General features: G+C 52.5%; 1 protein-coding gene across 1 annotated transcript in view; it reads left to right on the top strand.

The window, feature by feature from the left end:
* Positions 1-25,782, top strand: part of NFATC2 (nuclear factor of activated T cells 2) — a 124,284-nt gene extending 98,502 nt beyond the window's left edge. The window contains exon 10 of the mRNA XM_090285321.1: positions 25,525-25,782. Coding sequence (XP_090141447.1) covers positions 25,525-25,580 — 56 coding nt within the window. The 3' untranslated portion in view covers positions 25,581-25,782. The remainder of the gene's footprint in view (positions 1-25,524) is intronic.
* The last annotated feature ends 224 nt before the right edge of the window (positions 25,783-26,006 follow it).

Here is a 26,006-nt window from a genome sequence, read left to right as displayed (position 1 = left end):
GAAGAAAGGACAGAAGACGCACCCTCCAAGGCACAGGAAAGGGGAAAGGGCCCGAGAAGGAGGGAGCATCCTGTGGCCAGCGTGGCTTTGTTCAGCAGGTCAGGATCTGTCATTGGGGCCACTCAGTGCCTGCAGCAAGTCTGTGACTGGCCTCGTCACAGGTCCTTGTCCCTCTCCCAGGAGAGTGCACATCAGGCAGGTACCTGGCTCCAGGGGCGTTTTACTTTGTCTCTCTTTTGAAGAACCTCAGTTCCCAGCTGGGTCACGTAGCTCTCCTTTAACCTCAAGCGTTGCTGGCGCGCTCCAGACCCACGGAGGCTCAGCCATCTCTCTAAATTCTGCGAAGCAGATGTTTCCAAAGGAATGTGCTGTTGCATCTTGAGGTCAGAAGCCACCAAACCACAAGAAAGTGCATTCTCAGACTTGCTGTCCACCCAGCCCTCATTCCAGAGCAGCATCTGACCCACGAAGAACAGACCGAGCCCAGCAAAGAGGACAAAGGGAGACATCATTGGTGTCATCCGGTGGCCCCAGACTCATTCGTCCAAACCTGTGCTTTCAACGATTCTGAGTCCTTTGTGCTGCATGGAATTCCCACCTCCGAATGAGGTTATTCTCGTGTGGCAACAAGTGCCTGTCCTTCTGGAGGAATAAGGGGACCCAAGAAGCAAGATTTATGGGTAGGTCAGCATCCACAACTTCCTTAAAGGCCCTTCTGAACTTTCATTCATAAGAGCCCAGAGCACAGACGTGCTGCCATTGACTTTCTCCCGTAGTGAGCCAGCGCGAGCTGGGGGGCGCTGCTCGTTCCGGGTGACATGCAAGGGGGTGCAGGTCGGTCGTTGTGATGGGTCCTCACTCATCCGAGACCTTGACCCAAGAGAATCCAGAAGTTTTGTGCCTTGCATTTATCAGAGGCCTAAAAAAAAAAGAATGGATCCAAAGTGATGTTAAAGCATACATAACTTCCTCAGCTCTAGCGGTAACGTTTTTTTTTTCCTCGTGAGGAACGTAGCATTTGAAATCAAAACGCTTTAGTTATTGGAGTCCGTGAAGGAGAGGGAGGACGGTGGTTAGGCCTCACTTCAATACTAAGTGTTTCTCCGTGCTCCTTCCCTTCTCTGTCATCAATAAACCCATCTTGGATAAATAACGAAGCTTTATTTTTCCAGAATAAACAGCCTTCTTCTATTAAATCGTTCTGGTTTTGCCCTATTCTGCAGAGCTGAGAATTAGGTGCATTTTGTGTCCGCTGACACAGAATCGTTTTGGACTCTCTTCTCACCCTGGATCTATTTAACTTTATTTTAGCACGGGTTTTCTTCTACTTTCTACCTTTTCAGAAAAAAAAAAAAAAAAAAAAGAGGAGCTTTGTTCTTGGGAATGATGAAACCATTTCTTCGGCTCCCCTCCCTGCATTCTTGACACCTCTTTAATTTGGTACTGACGCGAGAATCTGGTTAAGCTGAGACTGTGTTTATAAAGGTTGGGCTGCGGCCTGTTTTGCCCATCCAGGATGGCAAGCGTCTTTCTCTGGGTGAAGCCAGAGGCAAAGTGAGGCCTGAAGTTGAAGGAGGAGCCCTTCAGGTTTCAGGATGACATCTGCCTCAAGGCAAGCAAAGTGGGGGGCTCCCCGCTCATTTTCCAATGCATGCACAACACCCCAACTTGATTTTATGACGGGGTTGTCTGTTGTAGGCGGTTTGGACTTTAGTCCCGGGCATTCTGCACACCAACAAATGGGTTTCATCTGAAGCCTGTTAGTTCCACCATCCTGGGCATGTTGAAAGACCACTCCCTGGTGGTTAGTTTCCAAGACCCTGGACCAAGTGGAGGGTCTGCTGCATCAGCCAACGATGGGGAGGCCTCGTTCAAAATGTTCAGCAGCCGGTTCTTATAGATTTCTGGAAGCTGATGGTGCCTTTTCAGTTCTCAGTTTATTGGATGACTGAAAAAGAACCGACCCCAAGTTGATTAATGCACCCTCTCTGCTTCTTACAGATGGACTGAGTTGTGGTCTGCTTCAGGACTTGGAACAGGGGTGGCCCGCGGGCGTTTCATGGGCTGCGCCCTGCCTGCAGATATTTTGTTTGGCCCACACAGTAATTTAAAAAAATATTTGGATTAGATGCCAGTGTTTAAAAACCAGGAGATTGCACATAAAAATACAGATTTCCGGCTTTCCTTGGAAAAGCTGAGGATCTGGCTGCCCCAGGCCCCACGTTCTACATAGTGGCTACCGGGAGCCAAAGTCAAGGCTCCTTTAGACAGAAGCACGTCCTTGGCCTTGTCCCCCAGCTCCCTCCGGTCTCCTGGAGACGGTGGTCGGTTAGGCATTTGCCTGTGTGACCTCTCTTCTGTGTCCCTCATATCTGTGACTGACTAACGCAGCCCCAGGCACACAGTGGGAGCTTTGGAGGTGTTGACCCCTTCTACCTTTCTTCTTGCTCCTTCCTTGTGGCCAGGAGTAAGATTTTTGAAAACCTTTTATTATGAAATATTTTGAACCTATAGAGAGTAGCACAGTGTACCTGCGCACCAGCTGTTATCACCTCCCAGCTAATCTCATTTTGTCTGTACCTCTGTCATTTGTCACCTCCATTCCATAGCCGTATTTCGATACAAATCCTAGACCTCAAAGGTCTTAGATATCAAAACCATGTCATTTCATGTGTAAAAGAATTAGGCTGTATCTCTGAATAAGGGGATTCTGAAAATACTCATAATACCATTAGCCTGCATGAAACAATGAAAATTAATATCAAGAAATAATCAGTGTGTAAACTCTCCATGGAACTGGCTGTCCCATGAAATATCCAGTTTAAACTTCCATGTATGATTGTCTCATACATAAAATTAAGTCTTTTTCTTCTTTGTGTTATTTTTATTATTTTATAGTTTGAATCAGGATCCAGACGAGGCCCGCCCGTTGCAAGTGGATGCCTCGGTTGCTGAGTCTCTTTGAGTCTGGAAGTGCTCCCTTTAAATAGTCGTGTCTTTCTTTTGTTTTATCACCATTATTTGAAGAAACCAGGTTGTTTGCCCTGTAGAATTTCTCACACTCTGGCTTTTACCGCTTATTCCCCCACGGCGAGGTTTACCCCGTTCCTCTGTCCTCTGTATTTCCTGTAATTTGGCAGTTGATTCTAAAGCAGCAACTTTCGACCAGTGTGCCGTGAGAATTTTTAAAACCTGCACTACCTGACAATTCAGTCCGGGGCACTGAATACAAAAATGACAAACAGCCAACACAGCAATAGCTGCCCAATGTGAAGGAACCAAAATTACACCTATTATTTGTCGTATTGGCAATAAATATATTTTTCGGTGTGCCACAGAATTTAAGTAGTTTATGTGTGCTATGGGATGAAAAAGGTGGAAAATTGCTGTTCTAGACGCTTAAATGACTGGCGTGCAATTGCTTCTGGCAAGACCGCCTCACAGACGGGGCGTATCCTCCTGTCACGTAGCACGTGATGTCAGGTCACCTCTCTCCGGGCGACGTCTGTTGACAGTTATTGCCCTGCTCCACTCATTCAGTGGTGCCGTAATTGCAAAATGGTGGCGTTCTCTTCTCATTCTGTCTTCCCTTCCTCTCCTGCCGGCTGGAAAACTTCTGTAAAGAGAGACTTCCCTTCATCAACAATGGCAGAATTCATATAGGAAAAGCAGGATGAATGCTTGACTCTTTCCCTTCAGTTACCAGTTTTTAAAATAATGGGTCAGTTCATGAACATCCTCCAATGGTGCTCAGTTAGGGTTTTTCTTTGGGGGGTGGGGGGTGGGTACTATTATGAATTCATAGATTTAAGCATAATTGATGTTTTAAGATTTTAATGGACTTCTTTTTTGGTAGTTCCTTTTGTCCTTATAGTTGGATAGATCGAGATACTATGACTTCCTCTTTCCCTGGTGTAGCAATGCACTCAGATATTCTGAGGCTTCGAGGAAGGAATAATTCTACATGCATACTTGTCGCCTCAAGGAGTCTTTAAGTGTGAAGGAATAGTTGGAGTTTGCAGGGCAGGGGGAGGTTATGGATTGATTAGGATGTAGGGTGTGCGGCCCTAACTGAAACCCAAAGGGACAGTATCTTAAATAAGACTGGGGATTTCTTTCTCATGTAACAGTACAAGCACAAGCAGTCAGGGCTGGTGAACTGGCCCCGAGGTGCCAAGAGTAGGTGTCTTCAGTCTTATGCTGCCATTCTTGGGGGGGCGGGGGGTGCCTTCATCTGCACTGTTCAGAATGGCTGCTGGATGGGAGGAGAAAATGGGGGGAAGGAGGGTATGTATGCCCTTTCCCCATAAGGGTATAACCCAGAAATCACACACATCTCTTCATCTGAGACCTCATTGGCCAGAATCTTGTCATGTGGTCACACTGAGCTGCAGAGGAGGCTGGGAAATGTAGTTTATATATTTACATTACCCAGCCATGTGCAGAGTTAAAACCTGTTCTCATGGAAGCCAGGGAGAGTGGATTTGGGTCTCCACAAAGGAAGCATGATCATAAAATTGGAAAACAGCTCCAAAAGGAGGTGGGCTATTTTGTATCTTTAATATTCTTATGAGTTTCTTTATCAGGTCCACAAATATCTATCCCATGTGCCAAGTATAATTTTTAGGCCCTGGGGACACATGCTACATAAAACAGGGGAGGTCCCTGCCTTCATGGAGTTACCTCCTAGCTTACCAAACAAACAGCTAAATAAATGTATTATAATGTCAGATGGGAACAGCACCACGAAGAAAACCTGAAAGGCCTTCAATGGCCAGTTATTGCTGATTCTCCTCAAATTCAGGGTCAGTTCAGGAACCCCAAACATTTTATTACCTCTTTGCCTGAAACAGGGTTTCTCAACCTCGGCACTACCGACAGTTGGGGCCGGAGAATTCTCTGCGGTGGGGGCTGTCCTGTGCACTATAGCATGTTTAGCAGCACCCCTGGCTCCTACCCATGAGATGCCAGTAGCACCCACCACCCCCATCTCAGCTGTGACAACCAAAAAGTTCTCCAGATATTGCCAAATGTCCCCTGGGGCGGGGGGAAGAATTGTTACCTGTTAAGAACTGCTATCCTGAAGGACTTAGTGCCTGATTCTGGTGAAATCAACAGCTTTATAATATCAAGTGCTGACCCAACTATGTGATTTGGGGAGAATAGGGCAGGTGTCCACTCTAGAGAAAGGCTGTTATTTGTAGACTGGAGGCTCCTCAGTGCTCTCTGGTGTGTGACACTATCAGAAACTGGTTTCACGCTGTGCGCACTGCATTCCCCGGTGAGAGCCTAGGGCAGTGGCTTTGGGGCCAGAAGATGTTCATGTGTAGTTGTCAAAGGAAGCTGGACTTGGAGCCTCGCGTTGCCCCTTTCTGGCCCGTGGCCTTGGGTGAGCTACCCCACAAGTCCTGGGGAGGTCTGGCCAGGTGGACACAGCCTCCTTTAGCATGGCCTTGGGGGCCGGCTGCCTTAGGGGGCTGCCAGGAAACATCCTTTTTAGATAATCTGCCTTCCTGGTTTGCTTCTGATCACCCGGTGCCCATTCATGCATGCACACCTACTGTGTGCTAGGCTTTGTGCCAGGTGCTAGGATGCAGCAGTGAATGCAGTGGGTGAGGCTGCTCCCCTGACGAAACTCTCTAGGGGAGAAAGCTATTAATTAGAAGTTGGTCAATAAATACTAAGAATTTCAGATGGGGCTCAGGGCTCTGGATAAAATAGACAAGGTGATGGTAGGAGAGGGAGTAACTTCAGAGGGGACAGTCAGGGACAGCTTCCCCAAGGAAGGGACCCGGATCTGAGACCTGAAGGAGGAGCTGGGGGAGGGAATTCCAGGCAGGAGGAACAGGTTGTGCAAAGAGCCAGAGCTGGGAAGAAGCCTGTGTGCAGGGACAGAAGGAAGCCTGGTGTCACCAAGAGGAAGGGGGATTTTGAGGGCAGGCCGGACCACAAAATGTCTCACAGGCCCCAGCATGAGGTTTACATTCGATTCGGGGAGGGGAGGGAAGCTGCCAGCAGGTGGAAGGTTGCAGCTTGCTGGCTGTGTTTGACAGGAACTAATTATAACATAATGGGCACCTTGGGGAGGCAGAGCCCAGCATCTCAGCATCGCACCCATGAAATCAGGCTGAGAGGGGGCCCTTTGTCTCCGGTCACAAGGCTGGAGGCCTGTGGCCGGCTGAGCCGTCAGAGGCACGCGTGTGAGAAAGTGATCTTGAGTCAGTTCGGAAGCAGAACAGAGTAAATAATTAAATATAACATTTAAAAAAATCCCACGATACAGTGAGGCCGCGGTAAGTGAACCACAATACGTGACTATGTCCCTCTCTATATCGCGGTTCACTTATCGCGGCCTCACTGTATTGCAGGATTTTAAAAATATTATATTTAATGATTTATCGCGGATTTTTTGCTCTATCGCGGGATTTTGTGGTACTGTATATGTATGTTGTTAAAGTTATGTAGGTTTAAGAGTGTAGAATATGTTTAAGAATATAAATAGTGTTTTATAAAAATGTGGAAAAGGTTAATAAGGGAGTGGGAAAGGTTAATAAGGGCCTGGGAACGGTTTATAAGTGTGTGGGAAGGGTTTATAATGCTTTAAAGTATATATAAATACTAAAATACATGTAAGGTTCCTACTTCGTGGATTTTCACCTGTCGTGGGGGTGGGGTGGTCTAGAACGTAATGCCCCCGATAAGTGAGGAAATACTGTACTGTACTTCTCTTGGGTCTTTTCACTCCCTGTCTGATGAGACTCCAGATCATGGGCTTTCACCCCAGACCCTCAGCCTGACTGCTCAGGAATCTCACATTCAGCTGGTGCTGCTGGGGACACCCAGCCCCCCCCCCCTCCCCCCGCCCCAGCCCTGCTCTGGTCCCATCACCCCTCTCTGTACAGCTAAGGGAGTCAGCCACATAGTGAGCGCTCCGTAGCGAGTGCCTGTCAGCTTTACCGCCTTCCTCGGCGGCATCTTCATCTGCCCAGGGCGGTGGAAATGTCTCAGTCTCTGCGTTTGGGCTGTGACAACCTCTTTCAACATCTTCTTCCCAGTTCCAGGCTTGGGCCCTCTGCTCAGGCACTACAATGTGCCTCGCCCTCAGGGACCCTGGCCGGGCCACCCAGACACCCTGCTGGGTGAGGGGTGTTGATTGCAGTCCTGTTTGTACTAGCAGATGCCCAGGAGTCACCTAAATGTCTGTTAATTAGAACCACACAGGGGAATCCTGAGCAGTTGGGGACAGGAGTGGAAGGAGACCTCTTCGTGTTGGTGTTTTTACACTTTTTGGATTTTCTTTGCTTCTCTGACACATGCAAGTATGACTTAAAATTTATTTATTTATTTAGAAAGAGGACACATTCCAGGTCCTGGAATTGACCGTAGATACCAGTGTTAAAAAACGGGGATTTAGAAAGCTTCAGTTCTGCTTAGGGGTGTGTCTCCCTCTGTTTGGATGTAATCGTCCTTTTTTCCCACCCCTTTAGCTTTGAAAGGAGTGGGACACAGGACTGTGCTGAGACTTCCTTGCCTCTGAGCCTCTGCCCACACCTTCACCTCCACCCAGAATGCCATCCTCTCCCTCTCGGGCCCTTGGAAATCAGACCAGTGTTTCGAGGCTCCGACCAACTCCCTTCTGTTTGCAGCCGGAGGGTTTTTCTCTTCCTCTGAGTCCTGAACATGTGGTTTCTTGAGGTGGCTCTTTCTCACATGTGCTTTTCAGGTGTTTCTATGTATTTTTTCCTCCCCTGCTTCAAACCCAGCTTTCTGGGGGACGAGGACTAACGTCTCTGACTTGTCTGTGCCACCAGTGCCCCTGGGCTGACTTTGCACATAGCAGGCCCTTGACAGCACCTGCTGATGTCCCCTTTGCTCAAAGCCAGGCCAAGCTCCCTGCCCCTGAGATGCTCAGAACGTATTTGTGGAGCTGAATGACTATCCAGGAAAGAAATGGAGATCATATACTGCCTGGGGCTTAAATGGTTTAAAACTATTCATCATCACACCACATCAATAATAAGTACTTATTTTTAACAATAATCATAGCAGCTAATACTCAGGTGGCACTCCTCTAAGACTGCTATTTTAGTTCATGTCATCCTTACAACAGCCCCGTGAGACATGTACTATTATTTCCATTTTATAGATGAGGACTCTGTAGCTCAGAGAGGTTAAGTAACTGACCCAAGGTCACACAGCCAGTGAGTAAATTTATGAATGTTCTTCATGCGTTTTCTTTTTCTTTCTTTTTTTTCGAGGAAAGATACCACACATGCATGGGAGTACAGGGATGCAAATTAAACAAAACAAAACACCCTGTAGCACCTGCTAGTAAGGTTTGATCACATATAAAAACTGGGAGACAGTCTGTGTCCTGGTCCTAGAATTCAGGCCTCCACAGACAGCTTTGGAACCTAGGGCCATGAGCTTGTCAGAAGGCTCGAAAAAAAGCTTGAAAGACACAGGGTGTGGGTGTGGGGGTGCGGGGAGAGGGATAAACTTCTAACTCCAGGAAGAGAGCTGCAAACTTGAAGTGGTAAGTGATTCATATCAGCCAGTCCCCTTCAGCTGTTACAGCAAGACTTATATCATATTTACTAAGAGCAATGGGAGCATTTTAGTTGCTTGGCATGACCCGGCCTGGAGTTTCCACAAGTAAAATTGCTGGGCACCTTGAATGTCCCGCAGAGACTTCGTGGGGTCGCACTGAGGGACGCGCATCCCCGTCTGAACTGCACAGGGAGGCGCCAGCTGGTCCCTGGCCTCCCTCTCGATGCCATGCTCTCCAGACCTCGGACGGGACAGAGGCAGTGGCCGAAGACCAGGCTGGGGCAGGCCTCCAGTGTGTGCTGGCCGCTGGGCCCACTAGAAAATGAGTCTCTCGCCTCCAGCCTGCAGCACTGCCCCAGGCCCGGGCCGTCCAGGGGTTGTTGTGACAGCAAAACCAAGTGCCATGGAAACGATTGTGCAACCCCAGGAGCAGGCTGCTTGCACGGCCGGGCAGCATCAGCTCGCTCGCAGCTCGGTGCTTCATTCTGTTTCCCCTCCCACTCCTCTGGTATTCTGTTGTGCTTGGCATGGGCTTGCTCTGGGCGCGCAGAAGCACTCCCTTTGCAGGGAGACCTGCAAGCTCGCTCCCCCTTTTCGTGCCAAGAGACCGGTGCAGCTGGTACACGTGTCCCCTATTCTGCTGCTGCCTTTCAGCTCCCTGTTCTTCCTGAAGATAGCGTCCCCGTGCGCCCAGCTGGTGCAGAGCGGGAGGTGGCTAGGGACTCCCAGGAATGGGCATACAACCGGGATGGCTTCCCTCTGTAAACAGCACAGTGTCTGCATCCCAGGCCTTGCCAGGGCTCCCTCCTGGCCAGCAGGGCCTCCATCCTGCTGTGGTCCAGGCGTTTCTGGGGGGTGGAAAACAGAAACCAGCCCTGTGTTTTCCAAGCTGCCAGGCTTCTGAGAAGTTCAGGCCTCAGCCCAGGAACTGGCACTCCCTTCTCCTGCCTACCCCTGACCCCTTTCAGGGAAGGGGCTACCCACTCACCCAGGCTGACTTCCTGTTATGGTGGGTGAGGGAGAAAGTTCTGGGGATGGGCTTCTGCCTCTTGCACAGCTGCCACCCCTTTGGTCACGGGCCCCTCCCCGATCCAGTCCCCCAGCTGTTTGATGCCAGAGCTCGGGTTCAGGGGCTCAGCCCAAGATGGTCTCTTGGCGCCTGACTGTGGCTAGGCCTACCCTGGAAAGAGTTTCCTAAAGTCATGCTCCAGATGACAGGCCTGGGCACCTGCTGTTCTCTGGGAGCTCTTAGGCGCTCAGAGTCCCCTCCATGTGGCTGGTGTCGGCAGAGGGCCAGGAAGGCAAGCAAACTTTTAAGATAATCTAGCTGAAATGTGAGTGACTGGTAAGATTGGAGCCCCTCCCGTGGGTGTTTTAAATTTCCAAGAGGGGGTCATTCCTGCCAGTGGGTCTCTCAGGCAGAACTGGGATGGGATGTGGTCACGCCGTTTGGCATCCTGGCCTAAATTTTTTGCACTGCTGTTAGTTCCACTTGACACATTTGCTGAGTGCCTACTATGTGCCAGGCAGAAAACAAGTCAAAGCATTGATTGAGTCACTTGCATTGTGGTTTGCAATACGGCCACATGTGTTGGTGTGTGTGCGCATCCACACCAAGGAACAGCCAGCAGCTGGTATGGGCAGGAGAAATATTTAATAATGTGGCCTAATCAGGCTCTCCTTGAACTTCAGTGGTTAACTCTGATCATTTCAGGCCTGAACAAAAAGCTTCTGTCTTTACCATTAAACCAGAGTTTATTAGCAGGGCAGGAGAGACAGGCAAGGGTTTTAAGTCTGCACCCTGGAATCACCGCCTGCTTTTAAATCCAGGCTCAGCCACCTGCAGGCTGCGTGGCTCTGAGCAAGTCCCTTCGGCACCCTCAACCTTGGTTTACCGAACTGCAAAATGGGAATAAAAATAGTAACACCTGCCACGGGGCCTTGTGAACATGGAACGATTAACGCACACAGAGTGCCTGGGACAGGGCCTGGCACAGAGCAAGTGCTTAGGACGCACCAGCCACCAGCGTGATTTATCGGCACCTGTGACCAGCCAGGTAAATTGACAGGTGCAGTTTGTTTCCAGGTCTTTCCCCTTTGCTATTACGGTGCTTTCTAGAATGTTCTTTCTCTGGTCCCAGTGTGCGCACACAGGGAGTTTCTGCAGGGTTGTACCTGCAGGTGGAATTGCATGGTCACTGGGCGCACACGCCTGCTCCTTAGCAGACAGTACCAAATTGTCTCCCAGAGTGGTTTTACCTGTTGACACTCCCGTCAGCAGCACAGAAGTCACTGCATTGCTCTCCTCCTCCCGCACAGGGGCTCTGAGGTTTTTAAGTAGTTGTTGCGTAGCGCGTGTGTGAAATGGTACCTCTTGAGGCAGAAACGGCAGGGGTGGGGCCTGCCATCCACACTTTTTCCCCCACTTTATTTCTTCTTGTCTGATTGCTGAGGCTAGGACTTCCAGTACTGTGTTGCAGAAGAGTGGTGGGAGCAGACCCCCTTCCCGTACTCCTGATCTGAAGGGAAATGCTTTTAGTTTTTGCCACGGACACTTCTACAAGCCCTCGCGGATATCTGATGTCCTCAAGTCTGAAGTACCGGTTTAGGAAATCTTGTTCTGCCCTGATGCCGGAAAGAGTGTCTCCTATATGGTCTTCTAAATACATTCCAGTCTCACCTTTCACACTGAGGGTTGTCATCCATGCGGGGTTGGGTTTTTTGTGTCCAGTTTGAGGTGGTTCTGACTTCCTTGTTTTCCATACAGCTCACTTGGTGGTCCAGGGTCTTCTCTGGAGAAGTCTGTCCTTTTCCCACGGGTATTGGGAATATCATTCCCACAGAGGTGTGGGCCGCTTTCCGGTCTCTTGGCTTCGTCCCATAGACAAGTTTTCCTGTCCCCCTCAGCAATGCCTCATTACAGTCACTTTGCAGAGATTCTTGGTTTCTGGCCGGCTCAGTCCCCAGCTTGTGGTCCCCAGAAGTGTCTCAGATGGTCCCAGCTTTCTGCCCTTCTGTGCATATGTTAGGGTCAGCTCTCAGGCCCCTCAGCTTTAGATCGCTGAGTCACTAGCTCAAATGGGGAAAAAATGGACATTGTACACTACTGAGTTTGGGGGAGAGGGGGTTCTAAAACCTGCTCAAGGTCACTTTTCATAACTGAAATGAAGGTAGAGTCACCTCTCACAGGGGCTGCTGTCGTTCCTGGCCACCGACTCTGTTGCATGGGCTGGGATGCACCTGAAGAGCTCAAAGTGGCCCTGCAGCCCATGTACCCCCTTGAAGCTTGGTGGCCTCTGTGGACATATGCTTAGGGCTGGGAGGATGGCGGGCTTTCGATGGAAAGGCAGCCCCTCCCATCTCGAAGCGTCTCCGGTTTCCTGAGGATATGCTACTTTCCCATCCTGCCTCCAAGTCTCGGGAGGCACCGGCACCATCTCACCTTTTAGGGGTGTGCCCCGGGCTTGGCTTGTGGCCCCAAGGGGACAAGCCACTCTTTGCTTCTTAAGTCTCATCCCCTGGCTTAACTAGAGTGAACATGTGTGTTAGCTCACATGGTCCGTGGGTGATTTCTACTGCGTAACCCTGATGAAAGTTCGGTCTCCCAAGGACCTGTCTTGGTTCAGAGGTGCATGCGAAGAAGCAGGCGTTGCTTGCCAGACTGTGATTGCAACAGAATCCCCACTTTCCAGGAGCTGGAGCCCGACCGTATAGGTTTGAATCAGGTCCCAACCGCTTGGTAGCTGTCTCACCTGGGTATGTGGCTTAATCTCACTGCACCTGATTCATTCACTCAGCCAGCCCTCCTTGATAGTTTTACTGAGCACCTACTATGGGCTGGACTCTGTCCTGGGTGTTGGCTATGTGCCATGAATGAGAGATGAGGGTCCTGCCCTTGTGGGGCTACTACAACCCAGTGATGTAGGATCCTTGTAGCCCGAGCCTCACCACCCCTTCCCCAAACCCAGGATCTGTCGCCATGGCAACCATGGGCTGTGCCTGTACTAGTCTACCCTCTGGGTTTGCCTTGGTCCATCTGACGCTAAGCTTCTGTGGACACTGGCATGTGCTCACAGAACTGTTGGCTTCGTCAGCCTGAACACACATGTCCTTTAGGAGCTGCGGAGCTGAACTTGGCTGCCTGCCTCCTGTCTTTCCAGGTGGCGTCGCCTGTCAGGCCTCGAGGAGCAGCTCTCTGCCTCCTGCCCGCAGGCCCTGCTCTCTTGGCCCAGCAGTGGCATCACGTCACGTGTGGATTTGGAGTTCTGCATCCTGAAGGCTCACAGTGGGGGGCGGGCTCGGGGAAGGGTGCTGGATCAAGGCCCCAGAAAGCTGGGCTGGGGGTCATGGCCTGTCTTGTGGTGCTTAGCCAGAGTAGGACAAATGTGTGTCCCTAGACATTAGCTCAGAGCAAGTGCTCCCCACCTCCTTGCCACTTTCTTGGCTGCAAGCTGACCTGCCACCCCCATCTGCCAATTACCTGTCCCCCCTCCCAGTTAGCACCTCAGTTTCTCACTCGAAACCAGAGCCTCAGAACTGCCATGTTTACTCATCCCGAGAGCTGGGGACAGTTTGGAATGCAGCATGGCACATTTTTCTCATAAACACTGAGGTCTTGCTGGTAAGGTGTCTGGGTGGCTGGGTGCTGTGCGGGCCTGCTGCCTGGGCCGGCTTCCGGAGGCCTCTGGCTTGCAGAGTGTCGGTGACTCAGAGGGCAGCCAGTGCACCGAGCAGGGTGGCCGGGGAGGGGCCCCTCTCTGCAGGATGTGAGAACACACCCCCGAGAGCACAGCCGACCTCAGGCCCACCCACTCTGAAAATGCAGAAATAGCTCCCCAGGTGAAAGTGCTATGGTGAGGGAGGGCGGCCTGGCCGTCTGTCCCAGTCAGTCTGTTAACCAAATGTTTTCTCTGTGGTGGGCTAATGCGCATTAACTGTGAGAACGGGGGCAGCTGCTAATGTTTTTTTGTTGGCTTGGCACTGTGCCCACTGTATCCGTTGCACAGCACCTGAGACGCTCGTTATTATTCCCATTTTACATATGAGGAAACTGAGGCTCAGTGATTAGCACACGTCCCCTCAATAAGTGTGTGTGCTCACTAAGTACCAGGCCCTATTTGAAGCATCTGTCATGTGCTGCCTTGTTGATTCCCTCTGGAACTGTTGAAACCCCCTGTAAACTTGTCAGGAACGATGATGGCCCACCTGTGAGAGGTGCAGAGAGGGGTGGGCTCACCTGGCCAGCAGGACGTACTGGCTGGGGGTCTGGGGTCTGGATCCCAGCAGCCTGGCTCCCAAAAGTGTGTTTCCCTGTGACTCTGCCCCCTCTGGGGCGGAGAGGGGGGCTTCTTACCAGGGCACTAATTCCATCATCAGGGCCCCACCCCCCTGGCCCGATCTAACCCCATTCACCTCCCAAAGGCCCTGTGTCCCAGTCCATCACATTGGGGGACATAATTCAGTCCACAGCAGGTCCTGTACAAGTGGAAGGTTTGGTCCAGGGGATGAATCAGTTTAGGCTCTGTCTGCATGTCCTGGGAGAGTTCCTGTATCTTAGGGACACCTGGTGTAATGTCACACACATACAGTCCTTGTCGGTCACTCTGGGAGGCCTTTGAGTTGAGAGCAGCAAGTGTCAGAGCCGGATCTGTGACTCTCACTCGGGGAAATTTACGAGGTCTGGTCCCTGCTCCAGCCTGGAAGGGGAGTGCTGGGTGGCCCAGGGGGGTCCCTACTTTATCTTTCTGTTTCCCCACAGGCTCTTGGCTGAACCAGGAAGGGGGAGGGTGCTTGGCCCTGCCCTTGACCTCTCCCTCTCTCTCCCTCAGACAGGCAGGTGGGTGGGCTTGTCCAGGGTAGGACCCCATAGTGTGGTCTTGCCACGCACATGTAGGGCCAGGCCTGCACTCCCAGGCTGACTGCAGGTCAGTCCGTTCTCATGCCTAGGAGACTCCAGAGGGAGGCCGACGTGTTGAAATCTCTTGGAGAGCAGGGAATTGGAAGACATTACATAAGACAGATGTGAAGGCGTCATGAGAGGGAGAAGGAGGGAGTCGGATGCTTCCTTCCAGGATGGGCTTATGTTGGGCTTAGGAAGTGTGAGGTTGCGCGGTGAGCTGGTCAGGACATGGAATGATCTGGAAGGTGAGTTTATGGGAGGGTGAGACGGGGGCTGGGCTGGAAGACCCGACAACTATCCAGCCAGCCCCTTCTAAGCAGCAGGAAAGGTCTTGTGGGACAGGCGGCGGGGGTGGGGGCAGGGGTTTGGACCTGCCCCGGAGGCCACGAGGATGTTTTGTGTGGTTCTGTGACATGAGGAACGCAGCTCACGGTGGACATGCTTCCTGCTGCTCCAGCTTTCACCTCCTGACCCACTGGAGGGTCTGCGCTTCCCTCCCCCAGTCTCAGTTCCACCTTCACGCACGTGCAGAGGTAACTCAAACGCTGTAACATGAGCGTTCGATTAATGCCTCTGCCCCCTGCCCCCGAGAAAGACGGCTTCCCAAACAATTAGGTGTTTATTTTATCATCTCATCTGTGGTCACGGGCCGCTGCGTGGGTTTGGATTGCTGTTTCTTCCCAGAGTGGCAACGGGACGGAGTCACGAGTACTTTTGTCTCCTTGTTGTCTTTGTTTTTGTTTTTTTAAAAAAGGCAACCACGTAGTGTGCCGTCCTTGCTTTGTGGCTGAGGCCGCTCAGCAGAGGTTTCGGATTGAGGACGTGACGGGGCGGCTGCCGAGCAGGAGGCGAGCGCTGTGTGTTCGGCCGCTTTCCTGTGGTCGCCGCCGAGCGCGGTGTGGTTGCCGGGTCCGGGAGGCGCAGCTCAGCTGCATGTGAGCAGGAGAGGTTCTGCTGAGCTGGGGGAAAGGACGGGGCGCAGGGCGGGCGTAAGCCGGGCTCCGGCCAGGGCCGGCACCCGCGGCTGCTGCGTGCTTGTACGGCCGCGAGGCCTGGGGAAAGTCCCGGCCGTTTCTCCCCTGATTTAAGCCTAGGTGTGATTACGGAAAACGGTGGCCAGTGGTAAGATGGTAGCGAGTTCTCTACTGGTTGGGAGAGACGCCAATGTTTTCATGGTAGGATCAGCGCACGGATGTTCCTTTGACTGGTCTCTCTCGTTCCCATCGTCTCTGTGGTGCAGACGCACGCAGGGGTCCCTACGCGATTCCGTCCACATCTGTGCTCTCAAAAGGCTGCGGGCTAGTTGTACAAAATGTTAGTCCATGTGACAGGTCCTCGGTCTGTGTTTTTGACAGCATATGCTTTCATGTTAATTACCAGTGTTGGTGGATCAGCGAGCCTCCTCCAGTCTGTGTCCTAAATGGATCCACAAGGCTCATGGGACGATCACCAGTTTATGCCTAGGGCTGTAAAGATGCAACATCACTGTGTAGGCCTTTCGCTATAGCTTCATGAGCCACCACCGAATGGGGCAGTGATTCTAGGACCAGAAGCGTCCCTCCCTGTCTTTGCGAGGGTTTGCCAGTGTCACCGAGGTGGCCTACGGTAACTTCAGACACTGGGGCAGCATGGAGCTGGGGTCTGGTCTCGGCTCTGCCCGGCGCCGGGGGCTGTCCCCGTACCAGTCACTCCATGTCTCTCTGCCTCAGTAAGGGGACCTGAGAAGCGGGGATTCCACCTCCGGTCCCGAGACGGCTGCGAGGGTGCAGGAAGGCCCGGGAACTGCCACCTGTGAGGAACGATGCTGGGGGGTGGGGGTGTCTGGGTCTGGAGTTGAAGTTCGGGGCTCAGCTGCATTAATACAAGCCCTCCCCTGGCTCTGGTTGCTCTGTCTTCCACCAAGAGACAGACAGTAAAAGAGTGAAACTTCATGACTAAACAGGAAGCTGCACCCCAAAAGGCCGCAGACGCCCAGATGGGTTTGATGATCTGTGCACTCTCTGAACTCGGGTGACGTGGGGCAGGGAGTGGAGTTAGAGCGAGCTTGGCTTTTTGGGGACTGGCCCTCTGAGCCCACTGAGACTCCCCCTCAAAGCACCCACGTACTGGCCAGTGGTGTGAAGAGCCTCATCTCTGGGTTTCCCCCCAGTTCCAGTTGGGTGCTCCAAGGGCGTGACCTTGGAGGATGTGCCTGGCCCCTGATACCTGACCAGTACTACTTGAGTGGGCATGTGTGGATGAAGTAAAAATGTCCTGGCCATTAGAGTCCCTTGGAGCTTTTTTTCCCCCAGAAGTAACTGAGCCAAATGCTCTACCTTAAGTTCCAGTCAGACCCCCCTGCTGTTGGGCAGAGACCAGGGGTCCCAGCACTGCGTGTGGCAAGGTGACAGCCGAGGGTTCTGCGCAGTAATGTACACAGCGGGGCTGGAGGTTTCTGCTTCCGCTTGTATTCTGAGGGTGGATCGAGAAGCATTTGTCTATGGAGCGGGTGTGGGCTGTGACCAAGATGGGCCTGAACAGCCGGAAGCAGGGAGTGTGTTTCCTGTGATGGGGACAAGTGGAACAGGGTTATTTTTAGCGGGGGATGGGTCGTGGGAGTGAGAGGGAGTCAGGAGGCTGGTGTGGGCCCTGTGCGAGATGCCTGGTGGGCAGAGGGAGCTCTAAGTCTGAAGTTCAGGCGTGAGTTCTGGGCTGGAAAACACCCATTCGCCCTTTGTCAGGCCGCAGGTGGTATTTGAAGGCCTTCTGCTCTTGGGTTGGGAACACGCTGACGTGTGGCAGAGCTAGAGGAGGACAGTGGGAGCGTGGCCTCAAGGCCACAGGCACCTGGAAGTTTGGGGAGTGCGCAGTCCCAACTGTGTCACAGCAGCTACTGGGGGCGGGGGGGGGGGGGGGAGAGGCAGTTTGTTTGCCCTGGGCTGCAGCAGCCTGTGGGGAACCCCCCCAGACCCCCCCCCCCCAGGCCTTTTGGGAGCCCAACATTTGGGAGCTCAGGCCTGTGACCTCAGAAAAGAGCTGAGGGGGAATGTTCGATGTCTCGGAGGTAAGCGTCCAGCGAGCCTCACCGAGTGCCTGTCCTTAAGAGAACATCCTGGTTTATCTCCTGATGCTAATCAACAAGCGTGCTAGTGCGAGTCCATCAGTCCCTGGGAGAAACTCACCTCCAACTCGTTCTAAAGCAGGCACTCCAAACGGACCCTGGCCTTGCCAGCTGGCCACGTAAAGGGGAGTGAAAGAATACATGTTTTGAAAGCTGTAGAGGAGTTGATTGTGGTTTAACAGTGAAGAGAAAATAGGACATAAGTGAATAGTTTGTAAAGTCCACTGCTCCTGGGTCCTCTTTAAGTGCCTTCGGCGCTCTGATGGGGCAGGGGCTATAAAAATAGTCTCTTAAAAAAAAATGTGGAGCATAGAAACAGGAAGGAAATCTGCATTCTTAGGAATCTGCATGCCTGCACTCTGTCACAACTAAGAAGAAAAAGGGTGACCTTTGAGTAGATCCCTCATGAAGTCCTGACGTCCTTTGCTGCAGAAGCCAGCTCGTTAGGTGGCCACGTCTGAGACTCCATGACAGAATTAACCAAGAGCAGGGTGGTTCTGTGTTTGGGGTGGGGGGGATTGATTTGTTTGTTTTTAAGCTTGTTTTGCTGATGCACTTTGATCTCAGAGATCCCCATTTCTTTGCCCAAAGCCCCTCATCTCAGGGACCGCTGCCCTGGTTCAGGGTTAATTCTGACACAGACGTTAAGGTGACACCGAATTTGGGCAGAGTGTGAAGTTCTATCCCGGGGTTCCGAGTGGCCCTAAGTTAGAAGATCCTCATTAAATGGATGATACGAGCGTGTATTGGAAACATAATAGAGGTCGAACATGAATTTTTTTTCTTCTTCTCAAAAACGGTTTTGCAAATCTTTTTCAGAGCTGATAGACACACACCTTAGCTGGATACAAAACATATTATGAAACAGAATGACTGTGATCTTTGATCCGAGAAATCAAAGTTAAAGGTAATTCATATCTTCTGCCTCTCCTTTTGTTTTCCAGCTGTGTGTTTTCTTGACGAGAAAACTTGACAACCTGAAGTCCATCCTCACAGACACCATTTCCTGCTCTTAAGGGCCAGACCCCCACCACTTGGTCAGGGGACCCCCCTGTTGGGGGACACCCCTGGTGTTCTCTGGGTCTGTGAGGCTGGGGCTCAAGGTTGGGGTGGGAAGGCGGGGGATGAGGCTCTGGGAATTTGCATGCTCTCCCAGGGGCTCCGTCACCCCGTCCCAGGGAGAATGCAGCTATGTCTTGCTCCCATTTGAAAGTCCTGCTCCTATTATTTCCCCATCTCTGTTGGGGTTTTGTCCACTTTGCTTGGTGTAGCCAGTGAGGCAGGCTCTCCATCAGAGGTGGAGCAGAGTGCAGGCAGATGACACCCGGGAAGCCCCTCTCAAAGATTACTACCATGCTTAGCCGTTTCTGGTCTTGATCTGGCCATTTTACCCGGCTGCTCGGTGCAGGACCAGAGCCGTGCCTTTCCCACTGAGCTCAGCACAGCCCCCCATTGAGCATCAGGCCACAGACCCACCTCCACAGACTGTGGATTCGGGGCCTGCACAGCAGCGTCTGGCAGCTAGCAGACTTCATCCTGCAGGAGGCTTGTGTGGGTGTGCGGTTCACGTGGGATGGCAGGGATGTCGCTTTACCTCTCTGTGCCTAAGTGTCCAGACGCTATTGCTGTTATTTAACCTCTGCCCATCCTGATCAGACTCAGTTACATGCAGTGCCCAGCACATGGCAAGCACTCACCGGAAGTCAGCCAGCATCAGCGCTGGTGAGTCCCGTGCCTCCTGACACCTCCCCAGGTCACTGGGCTGCGGCTTTTGAATGGTCCCTTTGTCAGTGCAAGTGGGTTCGTTACATCACAGGCCAGACCCAGAAGCCCTCAGCGGGATCACACCAACAGCCCACTCTGAAAACACAGTAAAAATAACCCTCACGCAGCGAGGTGACATTCTAAAACCCTGTTCCCCAGAGGGTGGGACCGGCTGAGAGACCACTTCCCAAAGGCAGCGTGAACCCTTCATCAGGAGGGGCGCTTTTCTGTGGCACCTTCTCAACCTGTGACTATCAAACACTGTCAATAGGCAAAGGCAACAGTGACACCAGTGACCATTTGCTGGGTGCCCACCAGGTGCCGGACTCCCTCCTGAGGGCTTCGCTTCTGAGGGGGTCAGGATGACAGAAATGCATCTGCAATATCAGTGCTCAGAGTAAAGCCAAACAGGCCTTTGTAAATGCACTTCTTCGCCTGGCCAGTCTGTTCTGCAGGCTCTGAGGGGACTCACATGAGCCGCTCCCCACCCCCCACCCGCACTCTCCCTCCTCCAGACCGGGGGGCTGGCCAGCTGGGGGTTCCAGGCTGAGCCTCTGAACTCTGGGGGAAGACCCAAGGCCATGGGGGAGGCGAGGCACAGGTCTGGGGCTCGCTCTTGGCTTCCAGAGAAGCTTTCCCCAGGAGCAGCTGAACAAAAGGCAGAAGCACCCAGAGAACACTTCATGCGCTTTCTGCTCCCACATGGGTTTGGGGCGTGAGTTCAGCAAGGCGCTGCCAGGGAAAAGGGCAGGGGACGGGCCTCGCACCCTGGTTGGCTCTCAGACTCTTTGATTTGGCCCAGAGTGTGCAGCTTCCTTGATTCCCATCCCAACTTGAGCGCCTTTCTGGCCGTGGCCTCTGTGGCTGGCCCCAGGCTCGCATGGGCACTCACGTGGCCTAAACCAGATTTTAGAAAACATGCCTGAGGTTTGGGAGAGAGGCAGGATGGGGTCTATCCACTCCCTTCCTGTTGCTTCTTTCTCAGGGGGTTAAGTTCCAAAGTCAGCAGTTAAGGGGGAAAGGCCTCAAAGTCAAAATCACCCTTGAGCGTCTCTTACATTGTACCTGAAAGTGTACGTGTGTGGTTTTCTGCATGCAGCCCTGAGCGGCCATTCCTCCGTGTGCAGCTAACAGAAGCAGTCAGCACACAGGTGTCTGCACCTTCAGGTGAATTAGAAAATTCCTGGGGCAGCGTGGGGTGCTCACAGCAATCCATTCAGTTTTTAGAACTTTTAACACTCGGTCAACCCAGAATTGTTTGCTCAATACCAGGAAGAAGCATTGGCTTCCCCAGATGGCCACCCCCAAAAAGTAGGTGAGGAAAACACTCTGCTTTTCTCTTTTTCCTTGCCATTGGTATATACTAGGGGTCATCAAAGCACATCTCAGGCCAAATCTGGCCCCCAGCCTGTTTTGGTAGATGAAGTTTTATTGGCATACAGCCAGGCCCATCTGCTCACATACTGTCTATGGCTGCTTTCACGCTTCAACAGCAGAGCTGAGGAAGTAAGGGGCCATGTGGCCCCTTAAAAATATTTTTATCTGGCCCTTTATAGAAGAAGTTTGGCGACCCCTCGTGTATTCTCTTTACGTCTGCAGCCATTTATTGGAAGTTATATCTTCTTGTTGATTTGTAACACCTCTTTGTATATGAATGACTTTATGTCATATACTGAAAATACTTGGAGGTTCAAAGAAAGAAAGGGTGGAATTTTTAGGTATCAGCATCTGTTCATCTGTTCCTTTCTGGCTTCAGGCTTAGCAGCCACCCTGAGGTGGAGACACGCGCCCGTCAGTGTTTTTATCATGGGGCCTCTCTCTAAGGGCAATCAAAGGTCAGGGGTGCTTGTGGCAGACCCAGCACCGCTGGCCTCGATTCTGTTCTGAGAAAGTGACACTCGGTGACCACGTAACCACTGGGCACATGGCTTTCCCTGCTGTGTACTCACACAGAAGACACCAGGGACTCCAAGGCCCCGTAAGAAAGGAGCTTAACAGTACAGTCTCTGAACCACCTGCCATGTAGTGTCTGTGTTCATAAAATGGGCCCCAGGTTCAAATCCCGATCCCTTCCCTTATCCTGCTATGGCAAGGTACTGCCTCTCTCCATTTCTCCATCTGTAAAATAAGCATGATTGTATTATTAGATTTGGTGTGAGAAATAACCCAGCTCCTTGGGCAGTGCCTGGCCCACAGTTAGCCCTCAACAAATGCAAATGGCTTATATTCTTTTGTAGAGAAAAGGCTTCAGACAAGTCACAGATGGGCAACCTATCTGGATGCCCGTGACCCATTTGTCAATTGGATGGCAAAGGAAAAGCAGCTTCCCTAACCCAAATGACCGAGGCTGATGATGGTGGGGTCCCTGAGGTGGGCTGAGGCGCATGCACTAGCACCTGCTGTGTGCACGGTCCCATGCATGGCACAATGATTCCAATAGCCTGGCAGAGGAGGGCAAGCGAGGCATTTTGAGACTTCAGGACAGTTGACCCTTGAACAACACAGGTTTGAACTGCGTGGATCTACATATAGGTGAATTTTTTTTTCAATAACTACTGTAAATGTATTTCCTCTTCCTTGTGATTTTCTTAATAACATTTTCTTTTCTCTAGCTTACTTTATGGTAGGAACAGATACAGCTTACAAATACGCTAACTGACCGTGATTCAGGAAGGCTCCTGGCCAACTGGAGGCTATTAGCAGTTATTCTGGGGGAGCGTAAAAAGTGATATGTGGGTTTTTCCCTGCGCAGGGGCTCCGTGGTCCTGGCCCGTGTTGTTCAAGGGTCAGCGCTGCTTGCTTCTGGAGGGCGTGAGGGCCCCGTGGGAGGAATGTGAGCCGGCCTGGGGGGGCAGGGGCAGGACAGAAGTGAGGGTTTGGACAAGGGGAGGGGCAAGCCAGGGAACGCACGTGGCCAATTTGGGGCGGGGGGGGGGGGGGGCGGGGGGGAGGAAAGGTTGGCATAAGATAGACGCTCTAAACATTTATTGAATGAATGACATGCTGATGGCAATGACCTCAGAGTCTGACCTGGGGGCAAAGTGCAGCGTAACCTCTGGCTAAGCACCCCTGTTCTCATTCATCAATAAATGTTAGTGAGTGCTTCCTGTGTGCAGAGGCACTGTTACAGAGCTAGGGGTCCAGTGGGGGACAAGAACTGGTAAGTGAGGAGATCAGGGAATAGCACAGTGTTGGGGGGAGGTTGCCACCAGGGCAGCTCCCAGAGCACACTCTGCTCAAGCACAGCCTTGAAAGAAGGAGGGAGAAAAGCATTAGAAGCAGCGGGAAGGGCAGGGCAGCCAGGGCAGAGGCTCTGAGGCACAGCTGGGCAGGGTCGGCCACAGGACACAGGAAGCTGGTGTGGTTGCCCTGCAGGGGGTGGGGGAGGGCAGCAGGAGGCGGGGTCACGAGGTCACAGCAGGCACGGGGACCAGGGACCGGAGCACAGGGCCTGCGGGGAAGCAGGGAGGCCAGGCTCAGAGCAGGGTTTTAGCCCCTAAGCACACAGAGGAGTTCAGGGAGACAGAAAATGTGAGAGCCAGGCGCCAACAGGGCCAGAGTGGGGGACCCTCCTTCTCCCAAGGGACAGGAGGTGGGAGAGACAGAGACAGAGGGAGCAGGTGCACATCACAGAACTGAGGCCAAGGGCGGCAAAGGCGGGGCCCCCCGGGCGGGCAGGAGCCCCGGGCCTGGATGAAGGGGTCGTGCTGAGACCCCCACTCCTGGCCCTTGGAGCGCTCGTTTTCAGAATGATGTGTCTGCGTGGTGGTTGCTACCCCCCAGCTAGCGTTTTCTGCTCTAGAACTTTCTGTCTGTTCATACCCAGGGAGCCAGCTCTGAGGTTTCAGAGAGAAGGTTTCTACCCAGTGAGGTTTCCGTGGGGTGCGAGTGGGCCCCGCTGCACAGCCCCCTCCGCCCCCCCAACCGCGGGGAGGCCTGAGAAGTGCCCAGGGCTCGCTAAGCTTCAGACGCAGCTATTAGCTTCTCCCCAAAAGCAGCTCTCAGAAAGCAGAAGGGGAAACCCGCTTCTGTCTCCCCACGCCCATCCCCATCTGGGCCCCGGCCAAGCCCCTGCATCCTGACAAGGGAAACGACCCTTTTGGGGGTTGGGGGGGGGAGCTGATGCCAACATCTCTGCCTACCAGCTATTTTTAGAAAGCTGAGTCTGTGGAAAGTTTCCACTAAGGACTGACTCCTCTCGTTTCCTAGGTTGAGAAAACAGGAAGCCCTTCAGAATCCGGGCTTTGAAAAGCTCTGCTTTCACTGGGCCTCACAAAGGCCCCGGCCTGCCAGGCCCCGCAGGGCTCATGGGGGGCAGGGCGGCAGCCCTTCCCATTGGCTCCTGTGTGGGGTGCCCAGGTGTCCGCTGGCACCTGGTACACAGTAAGAGCCCAATGAATGCTGGCTAGCTGAACCTGTGAATTCATCCTCCGAGTTCCTGTGCTCGGATCCCTGTCCACATTTTGGAAATGCTTGTTATTCTAAGAGATACTTTCTCATCCATTACCATACATGTATCATATTCTAATATATATTGTACATACATATCACACACATACGTACATACTGTTCCGTGAACCAACACCTGCTATACGCTGGGCACTGTGGTAACTGTGTCACTTGTATTATCTCATCCAAGCTCCTCCACAACCCTAGTACTGATGGGGAAGCTGAGGCACAGAGCAGCTCTGCCACTCAGGCAGGGCTCAGCCAGTGAGGGAGCGGCAGAGGCGGGAGTCTAACCCTGGCTGGCAGGCTCTAGACCATGACCTCCCACCCTGTGTGTGCTGAGCACATACCTCTGAAGAGCGGCAAGCTGTGCCCGGCTGGTTTCTGGCACAAAGCACTGGGTCCAGCCAAGTCCAACACCAAACGTGGGGAACGGGGGATCCCTAACCATCGCCCCTACGGTTCCAGAACCTCATTTACCAGGCACGTGCCAGGAGCTTGTGTCTGTCAGTACCTGGCATCCCCACCGCAGCCCTGAAGGGCATGCACACCATTGTGATTCCTCCTTCACAGATGAGGAAGCCGAGGCACAGAGAGGTAAAGTCACGTGGCCAGGTGGGTGAGGCACCATGAGTCACGCCTGGCTTGTATAGCTCTAAACCAGTTAATATCCACTCTCCTCCTCTTACGGGGGGTGCGGGCTCATCCAGGCGGGGTCTCCCTGGGGAAAGCACCCTGCATCTAGGAGGACCCTGCTTGAACAGGGAGCGACCATGAGCAAACCTCAGCCGTCAACACTCCCTGTGCATTTCCCACCTCTCACTGTAGGTCAGGCCAAGACGAGAAAGAAAATAGGAAGCAACTGTGGGAAGAATTTAGTGTCAGAACTAGGAGAGCGGGGAGATATGTGTACCTTTGATGGGACTCCGACGGGGTCTGCCTCCTCTCCTCCGCCACCCCTGGGGCCGGTCAGCACAATTCCACTGTCAACCGCAGCTGTACCCACACCTGGGGGATGGGCTGACCTTGTGTCTTAGATCCACGATTCTAAGACCTCACTGCCTGGACCCCAGAAACTAGTGTCCCAGTGGGAGAAAGGGCTGCCCCTTCATGCCGCTGGCCGGCTCTGTGTTCTGGGCTCCGTGCTCAGAATTCCACCTGTTCCCCTGAGGAAAGAGGCGCCAAAATTCTCCTCTGAGGACACTCTCTACTTCTAAAGGCTCCAACATGGGGGGTGGGGAACTGAGCAGAATAGAGATCACATTTCCACTGGTGGCCAGTCTTTGTGGTATTCATACCCACTCTTTCTAAACGCCCCTCTTTTGAGAGCTGTACCTTTTGTGGGTCCAGGAACTGCTTTAGTCACATAGTAGGTATTTTCTGGCTGTTGTAATAGTGGAAGGGGTCTGGCACACAGTAGTAGAGAGCCTACAGTGCACTAAGTAAACAGAAAAGGGCATTATTGAAAACATGCCACTTGGACCAATCCCATTGCTGCCATGATTTTTTTTTTTAAGTTACCATTTGGACAACTTTCACCAACGAATCCTTGGCACAAAATATTGTCCAGAAAACAACAATGTGGAAAGGTGTTTCTTACATGAAAAACTGTCAAATGTATTATCGCAGAGAACAAATGTGTGTTTTGAGGGGAAAAAACACCCGATTGTTTTGGGTTCCGGAAAGCGCATCTGACCTGTTTGTTTGGTGCCACTCTCTCTCACCCCTACTCTCCCTCCCCCCACCCTCTTCTCTTTTGTAGTTAACGAAATTATCAGGAAGGAGTTTTCAGGGCCTCCCACCAGAAATCAGACGTAGAAGAAGCCGTTAGCAGGCCGCCTTCCGTCCCGTCCCCTCGGAGCCTCCTGCTGCCCCTCACCGGTTTTCCCGGCCGCACCTGTCCCGGCCCGGAGTCCACGCGCGGGCCGTGTCCTGGCAGAGAGCTGATCTCCCCTCAGGAGCTCGCCACCTCGCTCTGGAAACACCGGCAAGGACGCTCTGCCTTTTGTTTTTTTTGCTTTGTTTTAAATCCCAAAGAGCCTCTTCGGTTGACTTGAATGGCGTCCCATCCCGACCTTAAGTGCCTGCTGACCAAAACCATATTCTGATCAAGACAGCGCGCCGGACCGCACCCCAGACAGGGCGACTGGCATTCGGGGCGCAGGCTGGGTGGGGGATAGAAGACGCAGCCCTGGGTTCATTTTCCCAGCTCCGGCACCTTTTGAAGGAAAGGAGCTCCCAAAA

The sequence above is a fragment of the Furipterus horrens genome, unplaced genomic scaffold (genome assembly GCF_987537825.1).
Source record: "Furipterus horrens unplaced genomic scaffold, mFurHor1.1.pri manual_scaffold_8, whole genome shotgun sequence".
Taxonomy (NCBI): Eukaryota; Metazoa; Chordata; class Mammalia; order Chiroptera; family Furipteridae; genus Furipterus; species Furipterus horrens.
This window is presented reverse-complemented; position numbering and strand designations above follow the sequence as displayed.